General features: G+C 36.0%; 1 protein-coding gene across 1 annotated transcript; it reads left to right on the top strand.

Annotated features, from left to right (window-relative positions):
* The first annotated feature begins 895 nt into the window (after positions 1–895).
* On the top strand, positions 896–20552 carry LOC103995631 (protein EXPORTIN 1A). Its single transcript, XM_009416263.3, has 32 exons — positions 896–1298; positions 1809–1925; positions 2971–3063; positions 3176–3247; positions 3397–3504; positions 3576–3658; positions 5739–5877; positions 5999–6067; positions 6310–6387; positions 6527–6589; positions 6704–6748; positions 7240–7347; positions 7439–7537; positions 8892–9095; positions 9408–9467; positions 10769–10879; positions 11518–11615; positions 11704–11812; positions 12545–12610; positions 13963–14061; positions 14157–14237; positions 14367–14456; positions 15348–15433; positions 15609–15689; positions 15786–15968; positions 17546–17612; positions 17694–17804; positions 17873–17980; positions 18074–18211; positions 18276–18413; positions 18502–18606; positions 19765–20552. The coding sequence occupies exons 1-32, from the start codon at positions 1203–1205 to the stop codon at positions 19885–19887; spliced, it is 3228 nt and encodes a 1075-aa protein (XP_009414538.1). The 5' UTR covers positions 896–1202; the 3' UTR covers positions 19888–20552.
* Positions 20553–21463: the final 911 nt, after the last annotated feature.

The following is a 21463-nucleotide window of genomic DNA, read 5'->3' as shown; positions in this document are numbered from 1 at the left end:
TTGTTTGGTTGATGGTTGGTTGCCCTTTCCTAGTTCAGCTTTCATCTCTTTTATATCATGTTGCACAATGGAACGCCCGAATTCCTATTAACTCTTTATCTATCGATGTGGCTTGTGGAAGCTCCGTTTCTTGCAGAAACCCACATCACATCACATGTTTGTGCTTCGACTGACCTCTTCTAGCTTTGGAACATGAAATGTCAAGCAACTTTGTTGATTTGGATTGTCGACGAGACCCTGAGAAGATCTCATAGCTCATGAGACGCTTTCACATCTCCCCTCGTCCTTGTTTTGTTATAGTGCTTTCTTTCGTGAAATCACTTATGATTTTGTATCATAAGAACGTGACAAAACCGACCATAGTTATTTAATACACAGACCTCCGAAGTTATAAGAATGTCGACTCGATCCGACAAGTTTCCGGGATACTGATAATTCAATTATTTGGATGGTGGTTTTATTATTTCATTTAGTACAAAAATATATTTCACTATTTAGATATTTTTAGATCGAAGTGAAAAATATATACGAAATGAGTTCTATTATAATGTACATTTTGTAGTTATTCTTTTCAGAGAGATTCTTTTGACGCCATCAGAATGGAACAGCCCATTGAGCTGGCCTATCGAACCGGCCTATTAAACCGGGCCAATTGTTAGACCCAAAGCCACTCCCGCGCGATCAAACCCTGAGCCGAACACACCGTTTCGTGTCATCGGGTGACGAAATGACTGAAACACCCTCGACGCCTCCGAAAAAGGACGGCTCCGCCTGCTCCAGCGTTTTCGTATTTCCCCCCAAAGCACAGTGGCAGTATCGTTATTAGACCCCAACCACGGCCCCCTTTTCACTAACCAAAAACCCCAAGGCCGCTTCCCCTAATCTTCTACCATATTTCTGCGCGGCCCCTTCGATCGCTCGACGACCGCCGAAGGAGAGCGAAAGCGAGCGTATAAAAGGAGAGAGAGAGAGAGAGAGAGAAAGAGAGGGGGAAAAGAGGAGAAGAAGGCGGAGGAGAGAGAAGCCTTTTCTCCTCTTGAAATCGAATCCTCTCGCGGAGCTGAGAAGAGGGGAGCTAGGGTTTGGGAGAGGTCCCGCTCGCTCGTCTCTTCTCCCCTCCTTTCTGGGTTGTTCCGCACTTCGACGGCACTTCGTTGGTGATCTCTCTAGGGTTTTCTTGCTGGATCTGGGTGTGCGGTCCCATGGCGGAGCGATTGAGGGATTTGAGCCAGCCGATCGATGTCCCCCTCCTTGATGCGACCGTGGCCGCTTTCTATGGGACGGGATCCAAGGAGGAGGTGCGTTTCCCGCTTGCGCCTGGCGTTCTTTTTGGTTCAGTTTCCTTCGTTTTAGGGTTCTTGGTGGCGGTTCGCTGCTCCCGGGTCGGTGGGTTTTGTCCTCCGGGGGTTGCTAGGACTTTGGATGGTATTGGGGGCACGCTTATAGCAACTTCATTTTTTCGGTTGAGTATCACAAGTAAACCGGGGATTGATTCAGGAAGAAAATGCCGCTCCTTTCTTTGCATTTTCTTGGAATGCCTCGATTGTGTGGTTATCGAATTTTATTTATTTTGTTCTTTGGTGTTAAAAAAAATGATCTGGTTATGCTGCCTCGTTGCTGTCGTCGCCTTTGAGTATAGCAACGAGCTTGTCTATTTGATTTGTTCTTGAGTTTATTTTTTTGGGTACATGGACCGTAAGGGCTAGTTCTAGCTCCTAATTTTTTATTTTATCTTATGTTTAATTACTTTTGATCTTTAATTTCTTTTGTGAAACCTTAGCTGATCTTTAGCTTGCTATTTGTTGCAGAGGTCAGCTGCAGATCAGATACTGCAGGAATTGCAGACCAACCCCGATACCTGGCTTCAAGTGGTTCACATTCTACAGAATTCACAAAGCTTGAACACTAAGTTTTTTGCACTCCAGGTTAGTTGGAAACAATTATGTGACTGTTTGAGGTAACATATTTCTTTCGATATGATGATATAAACCTGGACTTGTCATGGGTGAGAGAGTCTGGTGTGTAAATTGCACATTTAATTGGTTATCTTGTTAAGAGATTTAAAAGGCCATATCAGTGCCAATTGCAGTGTTGCAGGGCAGTTTGCTATAGGTGTAAATGAGTTGAAATGTGCTAGGACTCTATATATCATGGTTCCGATTGTCAAAGAATGAGATGTAGATATGGATTATTATGTTCATGGAAAAGAATACAAGGGTATATAACTCTTGAAAAGGTGGTGTCTTATTGATATCTTTTCCTTTTCTGTATAATTTGATCCACGGTTGACCTAAATGAATGAAGTGACAACAGTTTTGATGTTTCTTGCCTACAATGTGGAACAGGGGATGTTACTTATTTAAGATAGAAATGTTTTGTCTCTTTTCCGATTTACCTGTCAAAACACACATCAGAACATGGCCTTCTTCGTGGAAACAACATGGAGGTGACATGACGCTAATATAATAAAGGTTTAATAAAAGAAATAGGGGGTGGCTGATCTCAAACCTGCCAAAATAATGTATATGATCAAAGATTTTCTTAATTAGGTTGGTTGTAAGAACAAATTGCTACTAAAAATGGAATTCTTATAGATGGACCACTTAGTTCCAAAACCAACCCGAGTGTCTCACTACATACCTTAGGTTCAAGTATGGTTCTTGCAACTGTGGGTATGTGGACAATGTCATCATGTGTGCCTATTGAATGGAAATGTTCCAAACTGAAATGATTGGCAGAATATTGCTCTCGGTAGTCATTTTGTTAGTCAGCCAGAAGGCATAATAAGATGCATTTTTAATATTTGATCTTGTATTTTTGTTTTGAACTTCTTTGTTTCTGTTACCTGATGTCAATGAGTAAAGCTTTAAAATTGAATATACATGTGCATATGCGTGTCTATTGTTCATGTCCTTTAGTTCTGGGTTAAATTTGGAGCCTTTTTGACCAGCCTAATTATTCCCTTCATAGGTACTAGAAAATGTCATTAAGTACAGATGGAATGCCTTGCCAGTTGAACAGAGAGATGGAATAAAGAATTATATATCTGAGGTTATTGTACAGGTAACTGTGGTTCTGTTTTCTGGTTTACATGTAACATGCCTAGATCTTTTTCTGTATTACTTCTGTCCTAACTGTTCTTTGTGTTGTGGGACATTTTTGTGAATTCATTCAGCTTTCTAGTAATGAAGTTTCCTTCCGAAAAGAGCGGCTGTACGTCAATAAGCTTAATGTCATTTTAGTGCAGGTAATGGCAAGTATTTTTTACAGTCATCTTGTTCAGAGCCAGTAACTGTTAGCCTCTTCTGTCTATGAGTTATGCGATTTCAATTTTTTTTAGCACAATCTCTTATGTGTTGGGATCGAGATAATTATATTGTGTATCCTGAAGAGTAGGTTTTAAAGCATGAGTGGCCAGCCAGATGGCAGAGCTTCATTCCTGATCTTGTTTCAGCTGCGAAGAGTAGTGAAACTATATGTGAGAATTGCATGGCTATACTAAAGGTGTGTGTATATTTTTATGCAATCAGTCTTAATCTTAAGAGTATTTGCTAACATAGTTACTAATTGCACAGCTTTTGAGTGAAGAAGTTTTTGATTTCTCTAGAGGAGAGATGACTCAACAAAAAATAAAAGAACTTAAGCAGTCTTTAAATAGGTATGATTTATCTGATCATTGTGCTTTTTCATAATGTTTAACTGCCTTCTGTACTTGTTGCTGTACTCTGCTAAGTATTATATGTGCTATTACTTTTTATTGTATTACTGTCCAAAGCACAGTTATCAAGATCGGTATGGGGGTTGACTAGGTTCACAATTTGGATTGATAGGATTGGATCAACAGGATCAGAGTCAGTAATGAAAAAAATTCATACAAAAATAGCAAGATACAAGAAAAGCAAATAATATTTGAGAAAATATAATTTAATGTCAAATGTGCATTTTGTTTTTATATTTTATAAGATATTATCAGAAAAAATAAAAAACTGAACAAAAGATACAAATTGTATAATAATGACAATGACAATAATATGCAATAATTGATTAGTTTTAACTATCACATATTTTTAAAAGATATATACAAATATTATTATAGGGAATAACATTTAATATAGCAAGCAAAAGATCTTAGCCAGCTGTACCTTTGAATATAACTATAAACCCCACTGTGACACAATGGTTCTGTAATCAGACAATAGAATGGAGTATTTCAAAACAAGCAAAAAAAAATTTGATATCACATTGAATCACATGGCATCTTCATTTTTGTAATAGCATCTCTATTTTGTTAAAAGGTGAAGGACTAGTTCACATCCTTTTTCTTTCTTTGTACCTTTTTTCTCCATCTCGAATTACAACTTAACACAACACAAACAATAAACAAAATGTTAATCTTTCATTTCACATGCTTAGTCATTAATTTTTTTATAGCTTCTTAATTACAGCTTCTCTTTTCTCTATCCTGTCCTAGCACTTTCCTTTTTTCTATTTCTTCTGAGGCTGTGAAAGCAGCAAAAAATTGACCAAAATTGGTGAACTCCAGTTGAGTTCCATTGGTTCAGTCAGTACCACCTGATTTCTGGTTATGGGGGCAAAAACACTGCTATTGTTGGATGGGTTTTGGATGACACTGATAAATTGGGCTGCTCGGATCAGTTTTAATCAATATCACAAACTGTGTCCCAAAAGCAAGACTTCATTTTGGCAATGCCTTTCGTTCTTTAACAGAGCCACTGCAAGAGAGCTTTTGCAACTTCTTGTTTCTACTGCAAGGTGGTTGCATGAGTGAATTCTGTTTGGCACTAACATTCTTAATCAATAGTAGAGCTACAATTGATTATTAGTTGCAAGTAGGACCGAATGACGTCGGAAAATGTAGAAAGCCAGTTCTGATCCGGACATCTTCATGTTCTCAATTGTAGTCTTCCCTGGATTATAGCAAGGGCTGTGTGGTTTGGTGATGGTAGCCCATTCTAAAGTGGTAGGTAGAATTTGTAAAAGTAGAGGGTTTCACTTTTGGAAAGATTCAAGTAGAGAAATATCACTTTCAGAAAGATCCTCACTTTCTTGAATTCGACTTCAGTTGGACCTTTGCAGTCATTTACGGAAACTAAATTGTTCGTTTTATACAAAGTTAATTCATTGGAATTTAGTTCCAAATTTTGGATTTTGTACAAACGAATATTGATTCATCTAACCGACGGACAAAATGAACAACCTATGGTAAGTGTGAGCTAACTGGAAAATCTTGCTAGATTTGTCTTTACCTGAAAATTGTGAGAATGGGACCAGTTTTTATGTTTAAAATTATAAGTTTGTGAGGCTGAAATGACAAAATTATGATCAGATATGTCACACTCGGTAAACAAGTGTTTGCTTTTTTTCTTTGTTCTGCCTACCAAGCTTTTTTCTGCATCAGTAGATATTTTAGTGTTTCACTTTCATTCTGTTATGCAGAGTAGGGGTCATACAGAAGGTTTTTGTTTGTCGTTCTTATCATACTTCCATTAAGCTACTATTTTGGCTAGTTTGTGTTGAATTTCTCTTGACCTGTAAGATCAGTTTTCCAATATGGGTAATATTAATATGCTTCAAAGTTCAATGTTTGAAATCCTATCTACTTTTTCATCTCATGCCATTCTAATGATAGTATTCAATGATGTTTTCTTGTTCTTTAGCACTTTTCCCTTATCTAGTAACATTGGAACTTATGAATCTACACTTTGTCTTCAAAACAGTGAATTTCAACTCATTCATGAGTTATGCTTATACGTATTATCAGCGTCACAAAGAACAGAGCTTATCCGGGCTACCTTGGCAACACTTCATGCTTTTTTGTCATGGATTCCACTTGGTTACATATTTGAATCTCCATTGGTTCGTGCTTTCATGACCATAAGCATCGATTTTTGATGTTCTAGTTTGTGGTAGATGGTAAAAAAAATATTTTGATGTAGTTATGGTGGAGCTTATCTTTATTTTCTGTAATTCTTCTCAGCTCGAGATACTCTTGAAATTCTTTCCCATTGCGTCATACCGGAACCTTACACTCCAGTGTTTGACAGAGGTACATGTCTATTATATTGCTTTTAAACTTGTGTTTTTTAATATTACCTTTTGATATGAAGAGCTTGCTGGATGTTTTATCTGAACTATGATGTAGTGTCAAAGTTTGTGCTAGACTCAGAATAGGACAAATTTCCCACGAGGAATTACATTTGGAGTAGGAGCTTAGGCTTGCCATTACCATCTTTGTTACTGCTGGTCTTTTCTTAGAACAGGATAGTAACAACTAATGCTAATTTACAGGTTGCAGCACTTCAATTTGGTGATTTTTATGACATGCAGTATGTAAAGATGTATACAATCTTTATGATACAATTGCAGGTATGTTTGCTGTGGTGGTTTTTTACTTTTGTATTAAATTTATATATTTGCTCATGACTATGACCTTGTTATGGACATTGCTATCTTGAATCGTCTATTCTGTACTTTTATATGGTGAGATTGTTTATTTGATGTGTAGACTATTATCCCAGCTGGTACAAATATCTCTGAAGCTTACACAAATGGTTCCAGTGAAGAGCAGGTATACGTTTGTTTCTTTGGGGATTAGCTGTTCAACGAATCAACCTCTGTCAGCTATTAGTTTGTTTCTTTATGACATTCAATGAACTATACTAACATATTTTTCCCTATGTAGGCTTTCATCCAAAATCTTGCACTGTTTTTTACTTCGTTTTGCAAGGTAGGTTCTCCTTCTTCCTTGATTGTTTTCTTGAAACTAATTATTAGTTCCATACATGCAAGATTTATGTTCTCTTTGGTAGAATTATGCTCCCATTATGGTTTCCAATATTATTCCTAGGAAGGGGTGCCTTGAGTCGTGGTTTTTTATTTTATTTAACATCATACTGAGTGTCATTTAAGCCATAGTTGGTTTGCTGCTGCCTTTATTGTGGTTTTATAATGTATTCGTTGATGTGGCTCTGAATTGAGATGTAAGCCTGTCAATGGAATTTGTGGCATCTTTTTATCATGTTTGTGACTTTTTTATTGTGCTTGATTCTTATGCAAGTTTACTATTAAGTTGTTGTCATCTGTCTGAAATCATAAGTGTTGTGTCTTAGTTTCAACAAGAGATTTTGGTTGTAATATTCTGCTGTTAGCATATGGGTATTGAAAGCAACTTATCAGTTAGAATTCACTGTGTTTATGGGGCTCTCTCTCCCTTTACAGTCTCACATACGAGTGCTTGAATCTACTCCTGAAAATAGAGCTGCATTATTGACGGGTCTTGAATACCTTATTAGTATCTCATATGTTGATGACACAGAGGTTTTCAAGGTATTGTGATGCCTATTCATTGTAATATAACAAAATATTTACAATGCATTGTAATCTGTGGTGTTCACTGTTTTATTGAATGTATGGGCAGGTTTGCTTGGACTACTGGAATCTACTGGTCCTAGAACTGTTTGAGGCACATCACAGCCTGGATATCCCTGTTGTTTCTGTGGGCTTGATGGGTCTTCAGGTATCTTTTTGTGGCATTTAAAGCTGGAGTGTGTTTCTCTCTTTATCCACACACACACACACACACACACACACACACACACACACACACACATATATATATATATATATATATATATGTAAGGGAGTATGTTCCTATTCCTCTCCACTTTTATAGCATAACATTGAGGTATCCTCTCTTGTTAAAGTATCCAGGTCGACCTCCCTTTAAGCTGAGTAAATCTGTTTTGGTGTTAAAGTCACCTATATACTTCTACATTTTTATATTAACTACTCCTTTCTTTGTCATCCTCCGAAAAGTGTGTTCTGAAATTTTATTGTTTGGAAAATCTATCAGAGTTTTTTTTATATGTATCTTTGTTGATCAAGTGTCTCAATGCACAATCTTAATTTTCAAATAAATGGATGTGGGATATGGAATTAAACATCCGCAGAGCTTCATCGAAAGTGTTCATTTTTAGGAGATATTTAGAATTTCATTTTATTTTAGAACTTTTAAGTTAGAAAAGGGACATGTGGGTAGTTTTGCACTAAGAAGCATGGACATGGAACGTAGACATGATACGACACGAATATGGTGACACGCCATTTTTAAAAAAATCAGGCATGGACACTGCTAGGACACATGTATTTTTAATATATATATATATATATATATATAATATTTGATTAACTTGAGTTTTATAGTGTTTATACTTAAATTTTATAAACTCCAGATATATGTTTAACAATATATGATTGATTTATGCTTCCTTGCGACAATCTCTAAATTTCTTTCTTTTCAATGCTGATGATCTGACTCCATGTAGAATCTGAAGCAAATGGCCCTCTCACAAGGGCCACACGATGAAGTGCATGGGAGCGAAGTGGGAGTGGTGTCGTGTCCCACAAGTATAAATGAAAATAAATAAAATGACACAATTGGACATGTGTCGGTCACGTGTCCGGCCATGCATACGTGTACGACATGTGTCAAAACGGATATGTCCACCAAAAGCATGTGTCCGTGCTTCTTAGGTTTTGCATTAATATGTTTGAGGTTTTACCTCAATCATGCTTTTGAAGCAGATTTTGGTACTATATTCATTACCATCGTGTTACTTATTGGAAAAATAAATTAGTGATGATGCTTGAGTTCTTTCAACTGAATTGAATATTTTTGTGTCAATGCAATTATATCTTTCCTGCCATTTGTTTTTGTGTAGTTTGTTTGTGATTTTATGATAGTGACTCTCAACATGTTAATTTCTGACTGTCATAATTGGTTTCTTATTTTATATTGTCATGTTGATTAAACTACAATGGCTTTTTTGCAATACACCTTTTTATAATAACACCACCTCTGGATTTTTCAGGCTACGTTGATCCCAGAGGTGGTTGATGGCCTTGGTTCGCCACTTCTTCAGAGAAGGCAGCTTTATTCAGATCCATTATCAAAATTAAGAACTCTCATGATTTGTCGAATGGCCAAACCAGAAGAGGTTTTGATAGTTGAAGATGAAAATGGAAACATAGTTCGTGAAACTATGAAAGACAATGATGTGCTTGTTCAATATAAGGTTTGTTCTTGATTCTTTTCCTGGAAACTTCAACAATGCATCTCATTTTCTTCACCTACCATATATATGATTTTGATGGTCAACTTTGAAACTTCCTATGTAGCCCACAACGCTGAGTTCTTGATCTGATGACATTGTCCTGCATTCTGTTACTTAAATGTTCAAATAAGTGGCTTAAGCTTTTTAGGATCAAAATGCAATTCTATTGTCGAGAGGACAAACTTGCTAGAAAATTGTTTCTTTTTGGTATCTTAGTTGCTGAATTATTAAATTTGTTTTGATTTGCTTATGTATTGTGATTCACTGTTGCAGATCATGAGGGAAACACTAATATACTTGTCACATCTTGATCATGAGGACACAGAACAACAGGTACAACATAATGATGTATTTTTTTTTTCATTAATTTTGGCTATGAACAACAAGAATTTGGTTGGCATGGACTTGTTTTTCTGGCCTCAGATACCGATTTTTGGTATCTTGAGTTGTAGAAAGAGTGTAGTTAGGCTATGAACAACAATAATTTGGTTGACATGGACTTGGTTTTCTGGCCTCAGATACTGTTTTTTGGTATCTTGAGTTGTAGAAATAGTGTAGTTACTAGAAAAAGAGTGCATAAGTGTACTTCACAGTTGGTGGTTTAGTCAAGTTGGTGATTTTCTGGTCTATTAAGGGCATCACCAAGTTATGTGAATACTAGTATTTAGACTCGTGAGCTGCAAACCTTAGCAGGTTTCTAGTTCAGTATTTATATGACTTGTTAAACCATGTTACTGAGATGGACAAAGTCCTGTTGTCGCTCATTTCATAGTTGCTGGCTACATATGTTGGTCAATCTTGGTTTGTTGACATACAATGGCTAATCTAGGCTTCCTGCTTTTACTGAGAGGTGCCATACCTATATTTCATGTTATGTAAATTGCTCTAATAAGCATCTGACTATATATTAATGGACATTATTTAGACAACTGTTTCTAGATGTTCCAGATTACTCATCTAACTTCATGAATGTAAAGAGGCTATGCTTTTCTTGATGGGTTAATTAGGTTGATATTGACCAGAGAATGTGTGCACTTAAAACAAGAATTTTACTTGTCTGTTCACCAAGGTTGTATTCTAGATCCTACTTATATATTTATATATAGACATATTTCCTTTTACTTGGCTTACTATGGTTGGTGCCTTATGTTCAAACAGAAGAATCTTTGTTGAGCCTGTTGCAGTAGGTCTTAAAATTGAGTAATCATTTCTACTTTTCTCTCTCTTTCTAGACAGGTTGTTAGTTTAACTAATTTGACACTAGTATTGCTGTGCTTGTATATAAGGAATTAATCTAGCTCTTAGTTTTGCAACTAATATTTTTGTACCTAGTTCAGTTAAGGGCTTATTTCGCACATGTGTTATGTGATTATTGTGACAGAATTTCTCTTTTTACAAATCCATATATTATTCACAATTGTCTTGGCCATACAGAAGTTCTATAAATTGTTCATGATTGGCCTTGCCTTTGAATCATTTGGGTGTAACTACTCAATTTTTGCTGTTAAAACTTAATAATTTGTTGGCTTTTGTTTCTTTTCTCAGTGTTTTTTTAATCCAGTTCTATGTTGCTTGATGTTATCTGGTCTTCTTTGCTAATAGCAATTTGATTTTATATATAATTTTGGTTTTAGATGTTGAAGAAGTTGAGTAAACAACTGAGTGGGGAGGAATGGTCTTGGAACAACTTAAACACATTGTGCTGGGCTATTGGATCGATATCTGGTTCAATGATGGAGGAGCAGGTACACTCTCTGATGATGATGATGATGCTTGCACTTCATGGAGAATGTACTCTTAGGCTTCTGGTTCCTTTGTCTTGGATAATTTGATTTTTGTGTTTTCGTGAATGGTGACTACTGTTTTGCTGGGAACTTCTTTTTCTTGTTCGAGAGGTTTATATTCTTGGTTAAGTTTGGATCTCTTAGTAAGTCTTCTCAGATATGGTAAATGCCATGAACTATGATATGACTAGTTGCTTTCAGAGGATATGATAAACTATACATATGTTACTATTTTCTTTGTGGAGAGTTGAATACTAATATAAATCGAAAAAGGAAAAACAGCTGTGTTTTGGTCTTTTGGAAAGTAGAGCAAAAACCTTCTACTTTAGAGGTTTAGATGTGCCTTTTGCAGGTTATTTATGACAAAGCATAAGATCTTTGTCTACATAATGACTAAATCTTCTGCAAAATTCAACATAGTATTTGGTTTCTCACTTTCTTGCTTCTGTACATATAATATATCTTTTTCCTAAATCTTTTAGAGATATCTATATTTGTTAAGCTTTGTCTTTTCTGTTGTTGAAATGCTTCTCTGCATTTTTTTTAACTTTTTCAGTAACTAATGTTTATTTTATTTATAATGGTCTTAATCTTGCCAGGAAAATAGATTTCTAGTTATGGTCATTCGTGATTTGCTGAATCTTTGTGAAATTACAAAAGGAAAAGATAACAAAGCTGTGATTGCAAGCAACATCATGTGAGCTAATTGCTTCTTTTACATTGTTATTTCATTCCGTTTGATAATTTTGTCTTTAACCCGTGCAGTTGTTTGGTATAAATTTTAGGTATGTTGTAGGACAGTATCCAAGGTTTCTCCGAGCCCACTGGAAGTTCCTGAAAACAGTTGTGAATAAATTGTTTGAGTTTATGCATGAAACTCATCCAGGAGTTCAGGTGATTGTTTTTTGCTTCTTGTTTCTGAGTTTTCAGAGTTTATGTAATTACTGCTACAAGATTTTGCGTTGATTCAGTTTGGGCTGTGGAGCGGCATATATGCAGAAGACAATTTAGAAGTTCAAAAAATACTTAGCACTTTACTGCTGGATTTTGAATTTGTCGGTCATGTGAAAATTAGTGCACCAAACTTTTAACTTAAATAACTAGATGGTGTAATTGTGTGTTTTTTTTTAATTTGTTACAAACACATTTACAATTTATTATGAAAATATTTATATTAAATTGCTTTCTGGATGCTTGATGCAAATTAGCTCAATCTGGAAGAATTAGATTTTGAGCTTTGAGATAATGTTTTTAAATTTAATGTTTAGCCTGAGACTTTGGTTTTTTGCCCCTTCAGCTGAAACCGCTGTCTGTAGGACCTAATCAGCTTGTAATTCAAAATTATAGAACATGCTGGAACCATGAAAACTCAGGGTTCCGGTTGGTTACAAGTCTCCATAGTTGTTGGCTTTTAAGTGGTTCTTTTATCCGTAGCCACCAAGTCTATTAATCCGATCTGTCATTTAAGTGCTTGCATTATTTACATCTCCAGTTAGTTGTCTTGGTTGATACTGGTCACACTGAATTTAATTTTCCAAATTGTCTAAATATCATATGGAATTTGATATACATCCTATGATTTGATCCATTTAAATTGCTATGTACTGAATTTTATCTCATTTTCAGGACATGGCTTGTGATACTTTTCTGAAAATTGTCCAGAAATGCAAGCGGAAGTTTGTGATCACACAGGTAAGTTAAACTTTGCTTGTTAATAATAGTAGTGGAAATCCTTTTTGTCCCTGTCAATAGTTCTCTACTCAATTGCTCAGTCATGTTTTTGATCAATTTAAGTGATTCCAGTTGCATTTGAATAATCATGGAATGCAGTAAATAAATACGTGTTGGAGTTCATTAGGAATAGTTGTAATCTATTTCATAGCAGTGCAGGGTTCTGTGGTTCCAGTAAATGGTGAGGAAACCTGAGAAAGCTTATTGCATACTCAGAAGATAGATGAAAATGGTGGTTAGCTTTACTCTCTGGTTAGGGTTCATATTGAATTTTATGGTTGAATCATTATGATTTGGATACTGGCTCTTTTTCAGTGCTTCTGTCAATTTGTAATCATGCCCTTCAATGGACTGTTATAAAACACAAAATAACGAGTGCATTTTAAAGGCCAGTAAATAATGTGTCCCTTCTGGTAAGCATGTCAAACTCTTGGGTCACCAATTCTGCCAAACAGCTATCGACATATAGCTATGTGGCATATCACAGTACAGTTCATTACTGTAATTTGTGCATCTTTTTAGGCGAAGTGCTTGAATGATGGTTGTGTCAGAAATGACAAAATGAGCACAACCTAGTTGTTGGCCCTTAAGAATTGGCTTTGCTGTACAATAATCTTACACTTGGACCAGCAGAAGCTTTGCATATGTTACAGCAGAAGCTGTAATATGCTCAACTCCTTTCTTCCTTGTAATAGTTGTGGGGGAATTTCTCATATTTCTTGCATTTGGAGAGTGCAAAAATTGATGCTGATGAAGTATCCTGACATATTCATGCATTTTGAACCCCTCTAAAGCAAATTATTTTTTTTTGACAAATCTAATTCAGTGCCAAGCTTTAAACCTTTTGCAAGGCATACATTTGAAGTAATCTTCTTTTTTTTTTAAACTTGAAAGTAACATCTGATTTCATTTAAGAAGTATTATTCACCTCATTATGTGGCTTGATGATTTGGTTATTAAGAAGGTGACATCTTTATAAGGTGACTTTGTTCTGATCTTGGCATCTGCTTACCTGCTTGGTTTATTTTGTCTGCTCATGGTGATTGGGATCTTCTATCTTGATGTCTTTGGATATTTGAGAATATATGTTGAATAATATGAAACTGCACTCTCAGTGGTTTCTTATGGATAATTTGTTGGGGTTGGGGTCCAAATTATTATTATTATTATTATTATTATTATTAAATTTTTTTTTTTTTTTTTTTTTTGTGTTTTGGTAGTCATAGAGTTCAGTCAGCATCAAAGATACTCTATTAGCACAAACATGTATGCATGAGTATATCTTATGGACAGAATGTTGTCTGATGATGTAGGTTGGAGAGAATGAGCCATTTGTCTCCGAGCTTCTATCTAGTCTACCAACTACAGTTTCGGATCTTCAGCCTCACCAGATTCACTCATTTTATGAATCTGTAAGCATAAACATTTAATATTTATATTGCAACCCCTTTTTTCTTATGAATATACAATTTTCTTGACCATATTTTTCTACTGTGGCTGAATGCAGGTTGGTCACATGATTCAAGCAGAATCTGATGCTACTAAGAGAGACGAATATCTGAAAAGGTTAATGGATCTTCCTAATCAGGTAAATACCACCCTTTGATCTAAGTATCTTATTTCTAATCTTTTATAGTTTTTACAGTCATATGCTAAGTTATAAAATATTAATATCACATGTAGTGATGGCCTTTACCACAATGTATGATTATTGTAGAAATGGGCTGAAATCATTGGACAAGCCAGCCGTAGTGTTGATGTCCTGAAAGATCAAGATGTCATAAGAGCAGTTCTGAACATATTGCAGGTACCTATGGAAAATGTTTTTTCAATTTTGCAAATGACAATATGATTACTAGTGACTAGTTGAGATTACTACGTTGGTTCACAATTATTATTGCAATTATTATTGTCAATTTTTCAATTGACAATATGATTACTACGACCTTATAGATAAGGTCGTAGTCTAGCAGTTCATATTTCTTATTGTTTCTTATATGTCATAATGTTTTTATCTAAATGTCTTTTTTATTTTTATATCCATGTCCTAATTTTGACTTTCTGGCTTGCTGTTATCCATATCCTAACATCTATTTTAATAACCATTCAATATGTCTTAATCAGAATATTTTTTTTAATATTTTGTAGTAATCTCTGTAATAATGATATTTTGCGTATGCATATATCCATATTTGTCTGGTTATCAAATTTTTTTGTGTGTGTCCTGGGAGAGATAGGTAAATATTTTATGCTGGAATTTAAATTAGAGTTGCTCAGAGGGTAGTGAGAGAACCACTCCAGTAACTCTTTTATTTTATGAAAAACTACAGAGTTGTAAAGGATATGATGGTCCTATAGTTATGGGTAGATTATTATTGGTAGGACAAAAATAACAAGAGCAACCTTAAAGGTTGGACCTTGAGGCAGCTTCTGCTGATTCACACTTTTATTTTTCCAGTTTTCTGTCTGTAAACAAAATGCTGCATAAGTCCTTTTCTTTGTCTAATAACTAGTTAGTTTCTATTCCAATTTGTAACACAGATAAATCCATCATCACTTTCCTCATGTATTTGACTACTTGCAGAAATGACTCTATTAGTGACATAGCTATTAGTAGCTTTTTGATGTTATAGTTATGATTTCTTTTAAAGTTTAATATGACAGTTACTAATCTTGTGTGTTTGATGATACTTGACAGACAAATACAAGTGCTGCTAGTTCTCTTGGAACATATTTCTTCCCGCAAATATCTCTAATATTCTTGGACATGCTTACCGTATACAGGTGCACTAGTAGTAGTCATCTTTTGCTGGTTTGGGCTTTTAGAATTTAAGAGATGAAAACATAGGACATTGTAACATTTTGTTCCTGTGTGGTGTAATTAATGTATTGAAACATAAATCTTTGCTCAAATATTTTTCCAATACTATTAACCTGATGATATTATTCTTCTTTACAGAATGTACAGTGAGTTAATATCAAATAGTATTGCAGAAGGAGGGCCTTTTGCTTCAAAAACATCCTTTGTGAAGCTTTTACGGTATGAATCAACAGTTTGTCTTCTTGATGCAAATTATTATTATTTGATTATTTAGTTTTCTTGGAATTTATTATATTTTTAAATATTTAATAACAGATCTGTAAAGCGGGAGACACTCAAGCTGATTGAGACATTTGTAGACAAAGCTGAAGATCAACCACATATTGGAAAGCAGTTTGTGCCACCAATGATGGATCCTGTCCTTGGTGACTATGCTAGAAACCTGCCAGATGCCAGGGAATCTGAAGTTTTGTCACTCTTTGCAACAATTATAAACAAGTATGTTTGGATTCCACAGATTCTTCCCTGCATTCTTGTTTATCTATCGCCTGGTTAGCTTATAATTGTTGGTTATGTGCATTCATATTCATCTTTTTTTGCTATAAATGAATGTTAGAGATTAGTCTCACAAGGAGTGCACAAGAACAATCATTCCTTCACTGCAAAAGAACTTTGATGCACTTGGTCATGTCTTGTTCATTGTCTTGCTGTACCTCTGCAATTGTGATTTAGGTGTACCGCTTTTCAAATTGGTTCAACTGGATCAGGTTGCGAAATATCATTGGCGTGTCAGTTGGAAAACAGGACCTTATCTATTTTGGTCATTGTTCATGTGTATCAGACGGTTTTACCTGCCAAAACAGAAGGTTTTATTTGAATAATTACCTCTCTAATCACTATACAGTCATCAAATGGGTCTGCATGCAGTTCTTTTCTTTTTTAACCGAGTATCTGGATTTTCTACAGGTGTATATATTATTCCAATGTGGTATGCCTTTTCTGCACTGTTTCTTGAGCTTCCAAAAATCTTGATATTCCTATAAATCCATATGACAACTGATATACCGACACCCTGTTATTTATAAACATTTGCAAAAACATTGTCCATCTTTGTTTGTCTGGTACTTCTTAAATCTGTCCCTTGCTTTTCTGGTACTTCCAACCATTTGTTTTGTTTCATCTTATAGAATAGGGCAACACAGTTTCTTATGCCCCTTAGTTGAAGATGATTAGTCTGTTTTAACGATTCCTGGTTCCAACAAATTATGGAGACACATTTTTGTAGTGTGTTTAAAGTCTATCTATAAAGGAACTTGGCCGAATTGTTTGGCATCCTTTGATTGGCAAAGGCATTCATGTGTTTGGGTCTTTGTCGGTTCTATACCGTCTATTGAGTGGGCATCTCTAATATGTTCTATGCAGTTAAGATTGACTTGAGCTTAACGATGGTTCATTGTGGAATCCCATTTCTGCTTTTCCATGGTTGTGCTTGCTGTAGGTTGTCTGACTAGGGTTCTTAAGGGTTTCGCATGTGTGAGTGCATGTGGTCAAGTTTCTTAGAGGTAGTTAATTGATTGTATGGGATTTATTTCCTGCTAATGAGCACCAACCGTAGGAAAAGTAATACTGACTATATATATATATATATATATATATATATATATATATATATATATATATATATATATATATATGTATGTATGTATGTATATATATATGTATGTATGTATATATATATGTACGTATGTATGTATGTATGTATGTATGTATGTATGTATGTATGTATGTATGTAGGACATGGATGATCCAATGGTCTTGAAATCATGTTAGGCTTGCATGGTATGTCACATTATGGATCTTTTTGTTTTAAACATGGACAAAATTAATTACTAGATTTTTTTTGGATGTTTTCATATTCAGGAACTTCATTTCTTAATTCAATCTGACGTGTATAGATTAAATTGATTCATCTTGACCTTATAATTGATCCACTCCAATTTGCTTATTCTTTGTTACTTATGCATCAACTTGCTGGTTTCTTACCTTTGTACTGATTTCGAATTTGATTTGCGTAGATACAAAGGTGTTATGATGGAGTATGTACCTCGCATATTTGAAGCTGTTTTTCAGTGCACTCTAGAGGTAAGTGTATGCAGTTCGGATAACATCTCAGATCTTGAAGGTTGTGTCATCCTGCTACAAGCCTCTGCTTCTCTGTTACAGATGATTACCAAAAATTTTGAGGACTATCCAGAGCATCGCCTTAAGTTCTTCTCTTTATTGCGTGCGATTGGTACCCATTGTTTTCAAGCCTTAATTCAACTCTCAAGTCAGGTAAGTGATACATATGCACAAGTATGTGCACGTCTTAAGTTTTCTGATGTGTTCCTGTTCTGTGTCAGCAATTAGAACTTGTGATGAATTCAATCATCTGGGCTTTTCGGCATACTGAAAGGAATATTGCTGAGACTGGCCTCAGTCTTTTGTTGGAGTTGCTGAAGAATTTTCAGGTTTGGCAGCTGATCCAAATTAGGTCATCTTCTTAAGAAGTGCATTATCTTACCATCAGTATCTTACCATCTGATATGATTTACTTCTGACAGGTTTCGGAGTTCTGTAACCAATTCTATAGAACGTATTATTTGAAAATTGAGCAAGAAATTTTTGCTGTTCTGACAGATGCATTCCATAAGCCTGGCTTTAAGCTACATGTTTTAGTGCTTCAGCATTTGTTTTGCTTGGTAAGAAGTGAATACTTTATTTCCTTTTGTGCTGTCTTTAAACTGAGTTTTGGTTAAATTTCAGGTTGACTCTGGTGCACTAACAGAGCCACTATGGGATGCTTCTACAGTTCCATATCCATACCCAAATAATACAATGTTTGTTCGTGATTACACCATAAAACTATTAGGATCATCCTTTCCAAATATGACAGCAGCAGAGGTAGGGATGCGATTCTCATCTTAATATTTGTTTCCTTATGTTTACTTTTTGTGAAAGCTTGGTAATTGTGAAGTGTTTCTTTTACCAGATAACACAATTCGTTGGTGGATTATTTGAATCAAGAAATGATCTCCCAACTTTCAAGAACCATATGCGAGACTTTCTCGTGCAATCAAAAAAATTTTCTGCTCAGGTATTGCAAGTGGCTAATGTTAAATGCATAACTTATCCCACTGATTTGTGATGTAATAGAGCATGCTATATTGCTGTGAGATAAAGGTCTTAGACTATTCTATATTGCTTGCAGTAGTTAATGCAAAACTTTATGAGATGCCAATATTATATAAAATTTCTCTAGCTTCAAAGTGCATTCCACTCTATCATACATATTTGAAATGCAGAAACTCCTGCACAAAGTTGAGATACAGAAGGTTATTTCTATAGGGTGGCTCCTCATACCAAATTGTGTTTTGGAACTTGGATAATAGGGTTTTTGGGTGTACATTGGGTTGGGAAATTGAGGATGAAAACAAATGATCAAATTTAATTTCTCGAGCATGCAACTCAAATGATCCTTGTTATGATCAAGGTTCTCAATTTCGGTCCGTGCCAATGTACCATACTGAGATGTACCGACGGTATGCCCAAAAAGAGCTAAAAATCCTCTAAAAATACTGGGGCGTATCGATCGTTATGCCTTGGTAACGATCGAAATCTGGGACGTACCAACTAGTATGCCTCGGTAACGATCAAAATCTGGGACGTACCAACTAGTATGCCTCGATAATGGTCGGATTTCGATTGTTACCGTCCAATACAGACTCTGTATCGCTCGATACGAGGTCAAAACACTGGTATCGCCCAGTAGAGGGCAGTCCATGTACTAGTATCCTCTCGGACCAGTACATACTGCCCTTACTGGGTGGTACACATCAAAATCAAAAACCATGGTTATGATGTTTTGGGTTGTGTTTCGTTGGCTTCCATACCTTGTGCTTTTGATGGAATGTTCAAGGCTGCGTGTCCTGGTCATATTTGGTTATATTTATTTACTTTGGTTGGTGTGTTTTGCTATTTTTCAACTAATCTTTTAGGGTTTTTAGGCAAGTTTGCTTTGTGATGGAATTCAGTGCCAGCTCTTTGGGTTGATGCACATTAATAAACTGTCAAATCCTCATTTTTGTTCTTAGTGATGTTCTACAGCTGATAAAACATCATTTTAGAAAAATGGTCTCTCATATTGTTTATGATTCTATCTATTCATATAACATCAATGTTATATATATACACACGCGCGCGCGCGCGCTTGGAGATTTGACCCTTGCTCGCCATCCATATTTTGATTCCACAGGATAACAAGGATCTTTATGCTGAGGAGACTGCAGCACAAAGAGAAAGGGAACGCCAGAGAATGTTGTCGATTCCTGGAATGATTGCCCCTAGTGAGCTGCAAGATGAGATGGTAGATTCATAAGTTCTGGTGGCTTTGCAGGCACTAATTCCACAGATTCTTTTTTCTTGTTTCCTAATTCCAGTGGGTGCCTCGCATCGTTTGGCCGATTTCCTGCCACAGATGGTCGAGGCTTTCTCAATTTCTAATTTGATATACACCCCCTCTACTGATTTGCTTTGCTGGGAAGATAAGAAGGCAGTTGTCTGTCAAGAGAGAGCTATTTGGACTGCGGGTGATACTTACAGGTCTGTAACTAATGCCTTGTTGGAGTGGCTGCAGCTTCTTGGCAGAATGTATTTGCTGGTATGGGGGAGAATAGTGTTGTAGCAGCAACAGCAGCAGCTTGTCGTACCTATTTGGTGATAGGTGGGATTCGATGATGTGTCATCAACCATAGTGCCATACAGTGTGTTTTGGATTTGGCCCTTTGTAATCAAGAGGAGCATCATTCTTAAGTCTCATCATTTCAACTTGGGATAGGTTTCTTTCCTCCCTTTTGTTATTAGTCTACATACATTTTATCTATCTGTCTCTATATATATATCCTTGTGTTGACATGCAGTAAAAAACCTAGTGCGTGCTGTTGCTGATTAGTACAGTACATTGTCAACTTGTGAGGGCTACGGTTAAATCCTAAATCGAAAGGTAAGAGACTATGGAATCGTTGGCAATTAATCTTTTTCTTAGTAGTAGTAAGTGATTTTAATGTGTATGAAATGTGCAACAATGTCGGAATATCTTGTTTTCTGGGTGGTATATGATGGTGTTTTTTCTCCGCAAATTTTGCTGCAGTAACGTTCAACACTATCTTGAACATAAATAATTGTGAAAATAATGATGGGCCGTAGGATTTTGATTCTACGTCGATGTTTTTTAACGTCCTTAAAATAAAGAAGCAAAACATAAGGTTTTCTTTCGATGCGAGATAAAGAGCTCGGTGACGAAAGATGTGGTGGGTTAGAGGTCTTGGCCTTCTCTCCTATTACGCAAGAAGTAGTAGGAATGAATTGTAACATAGGGAGATTAATGCTTCTGGTGCTGTTTGGATGTGACGTGGCCAATGTCGCAGATGTGGTAGAGAGAGAGAGAGAGAGAGAGTCTTAAAAGAGCCCGCACAACTATAATCAAATAACGCTAGCACGCTCTCCTCGGGTTTCGAAAGGCTACACTTCCCTCCTTTTCTTTCTATGGAAGTCGGTACGATCCAAGGGTTTCGATTAAGGTTTCCAATTCAGGTTTTCTTTAATCGTCCTTTCGAAGGGTTTTCGATGTTGCTCGTGTTTCTTTGGCGATTTCTCCTGGAACTGATCGCAGGAAACGTCTGCAATTGGCGACGGCGAAAGATCTGAGGGTGTGCCTCTTCGCTGAAGACGACAGAGTTCGAGGTCCGGAAAGGTACGATCTTCTCGGTTGTCTTTCTATTAGTCGTATCGCTTGAAAACCCTGAGTCTTGATTAACAGAACCCATCGTCTTGATTAGCTTATCCATGTTTTTTGCTGGGTTCTTTGCGTATTATTGGATTTGGTTTGAGCTGTGACGGTGTATTGAAAGTCTTTGTTTGAGACCTACCTCTGTCTCTCATTTTAATTTTGAAAG

Source organism: Musa acuminata, chromosome BXJ1-8, assembly GCF_036884655.1.
Source record: "Musa acuminata AAA Group cultivar baxijiao chromosome BXJ1-8, Cavendish_Baxijiao_AAA, whole genome shotgun sequence".
Taxonomy (NCBI): domain Eukaryota; kingdom Viridiplantae; phylum Streptophyta; class Magnoliopsida; order Zingiberales; family Musaceae; genus Musa; species Musa acuminata.
This window is presented reverse-complemented; position numbering and strand designations above follow the sequence as displayed.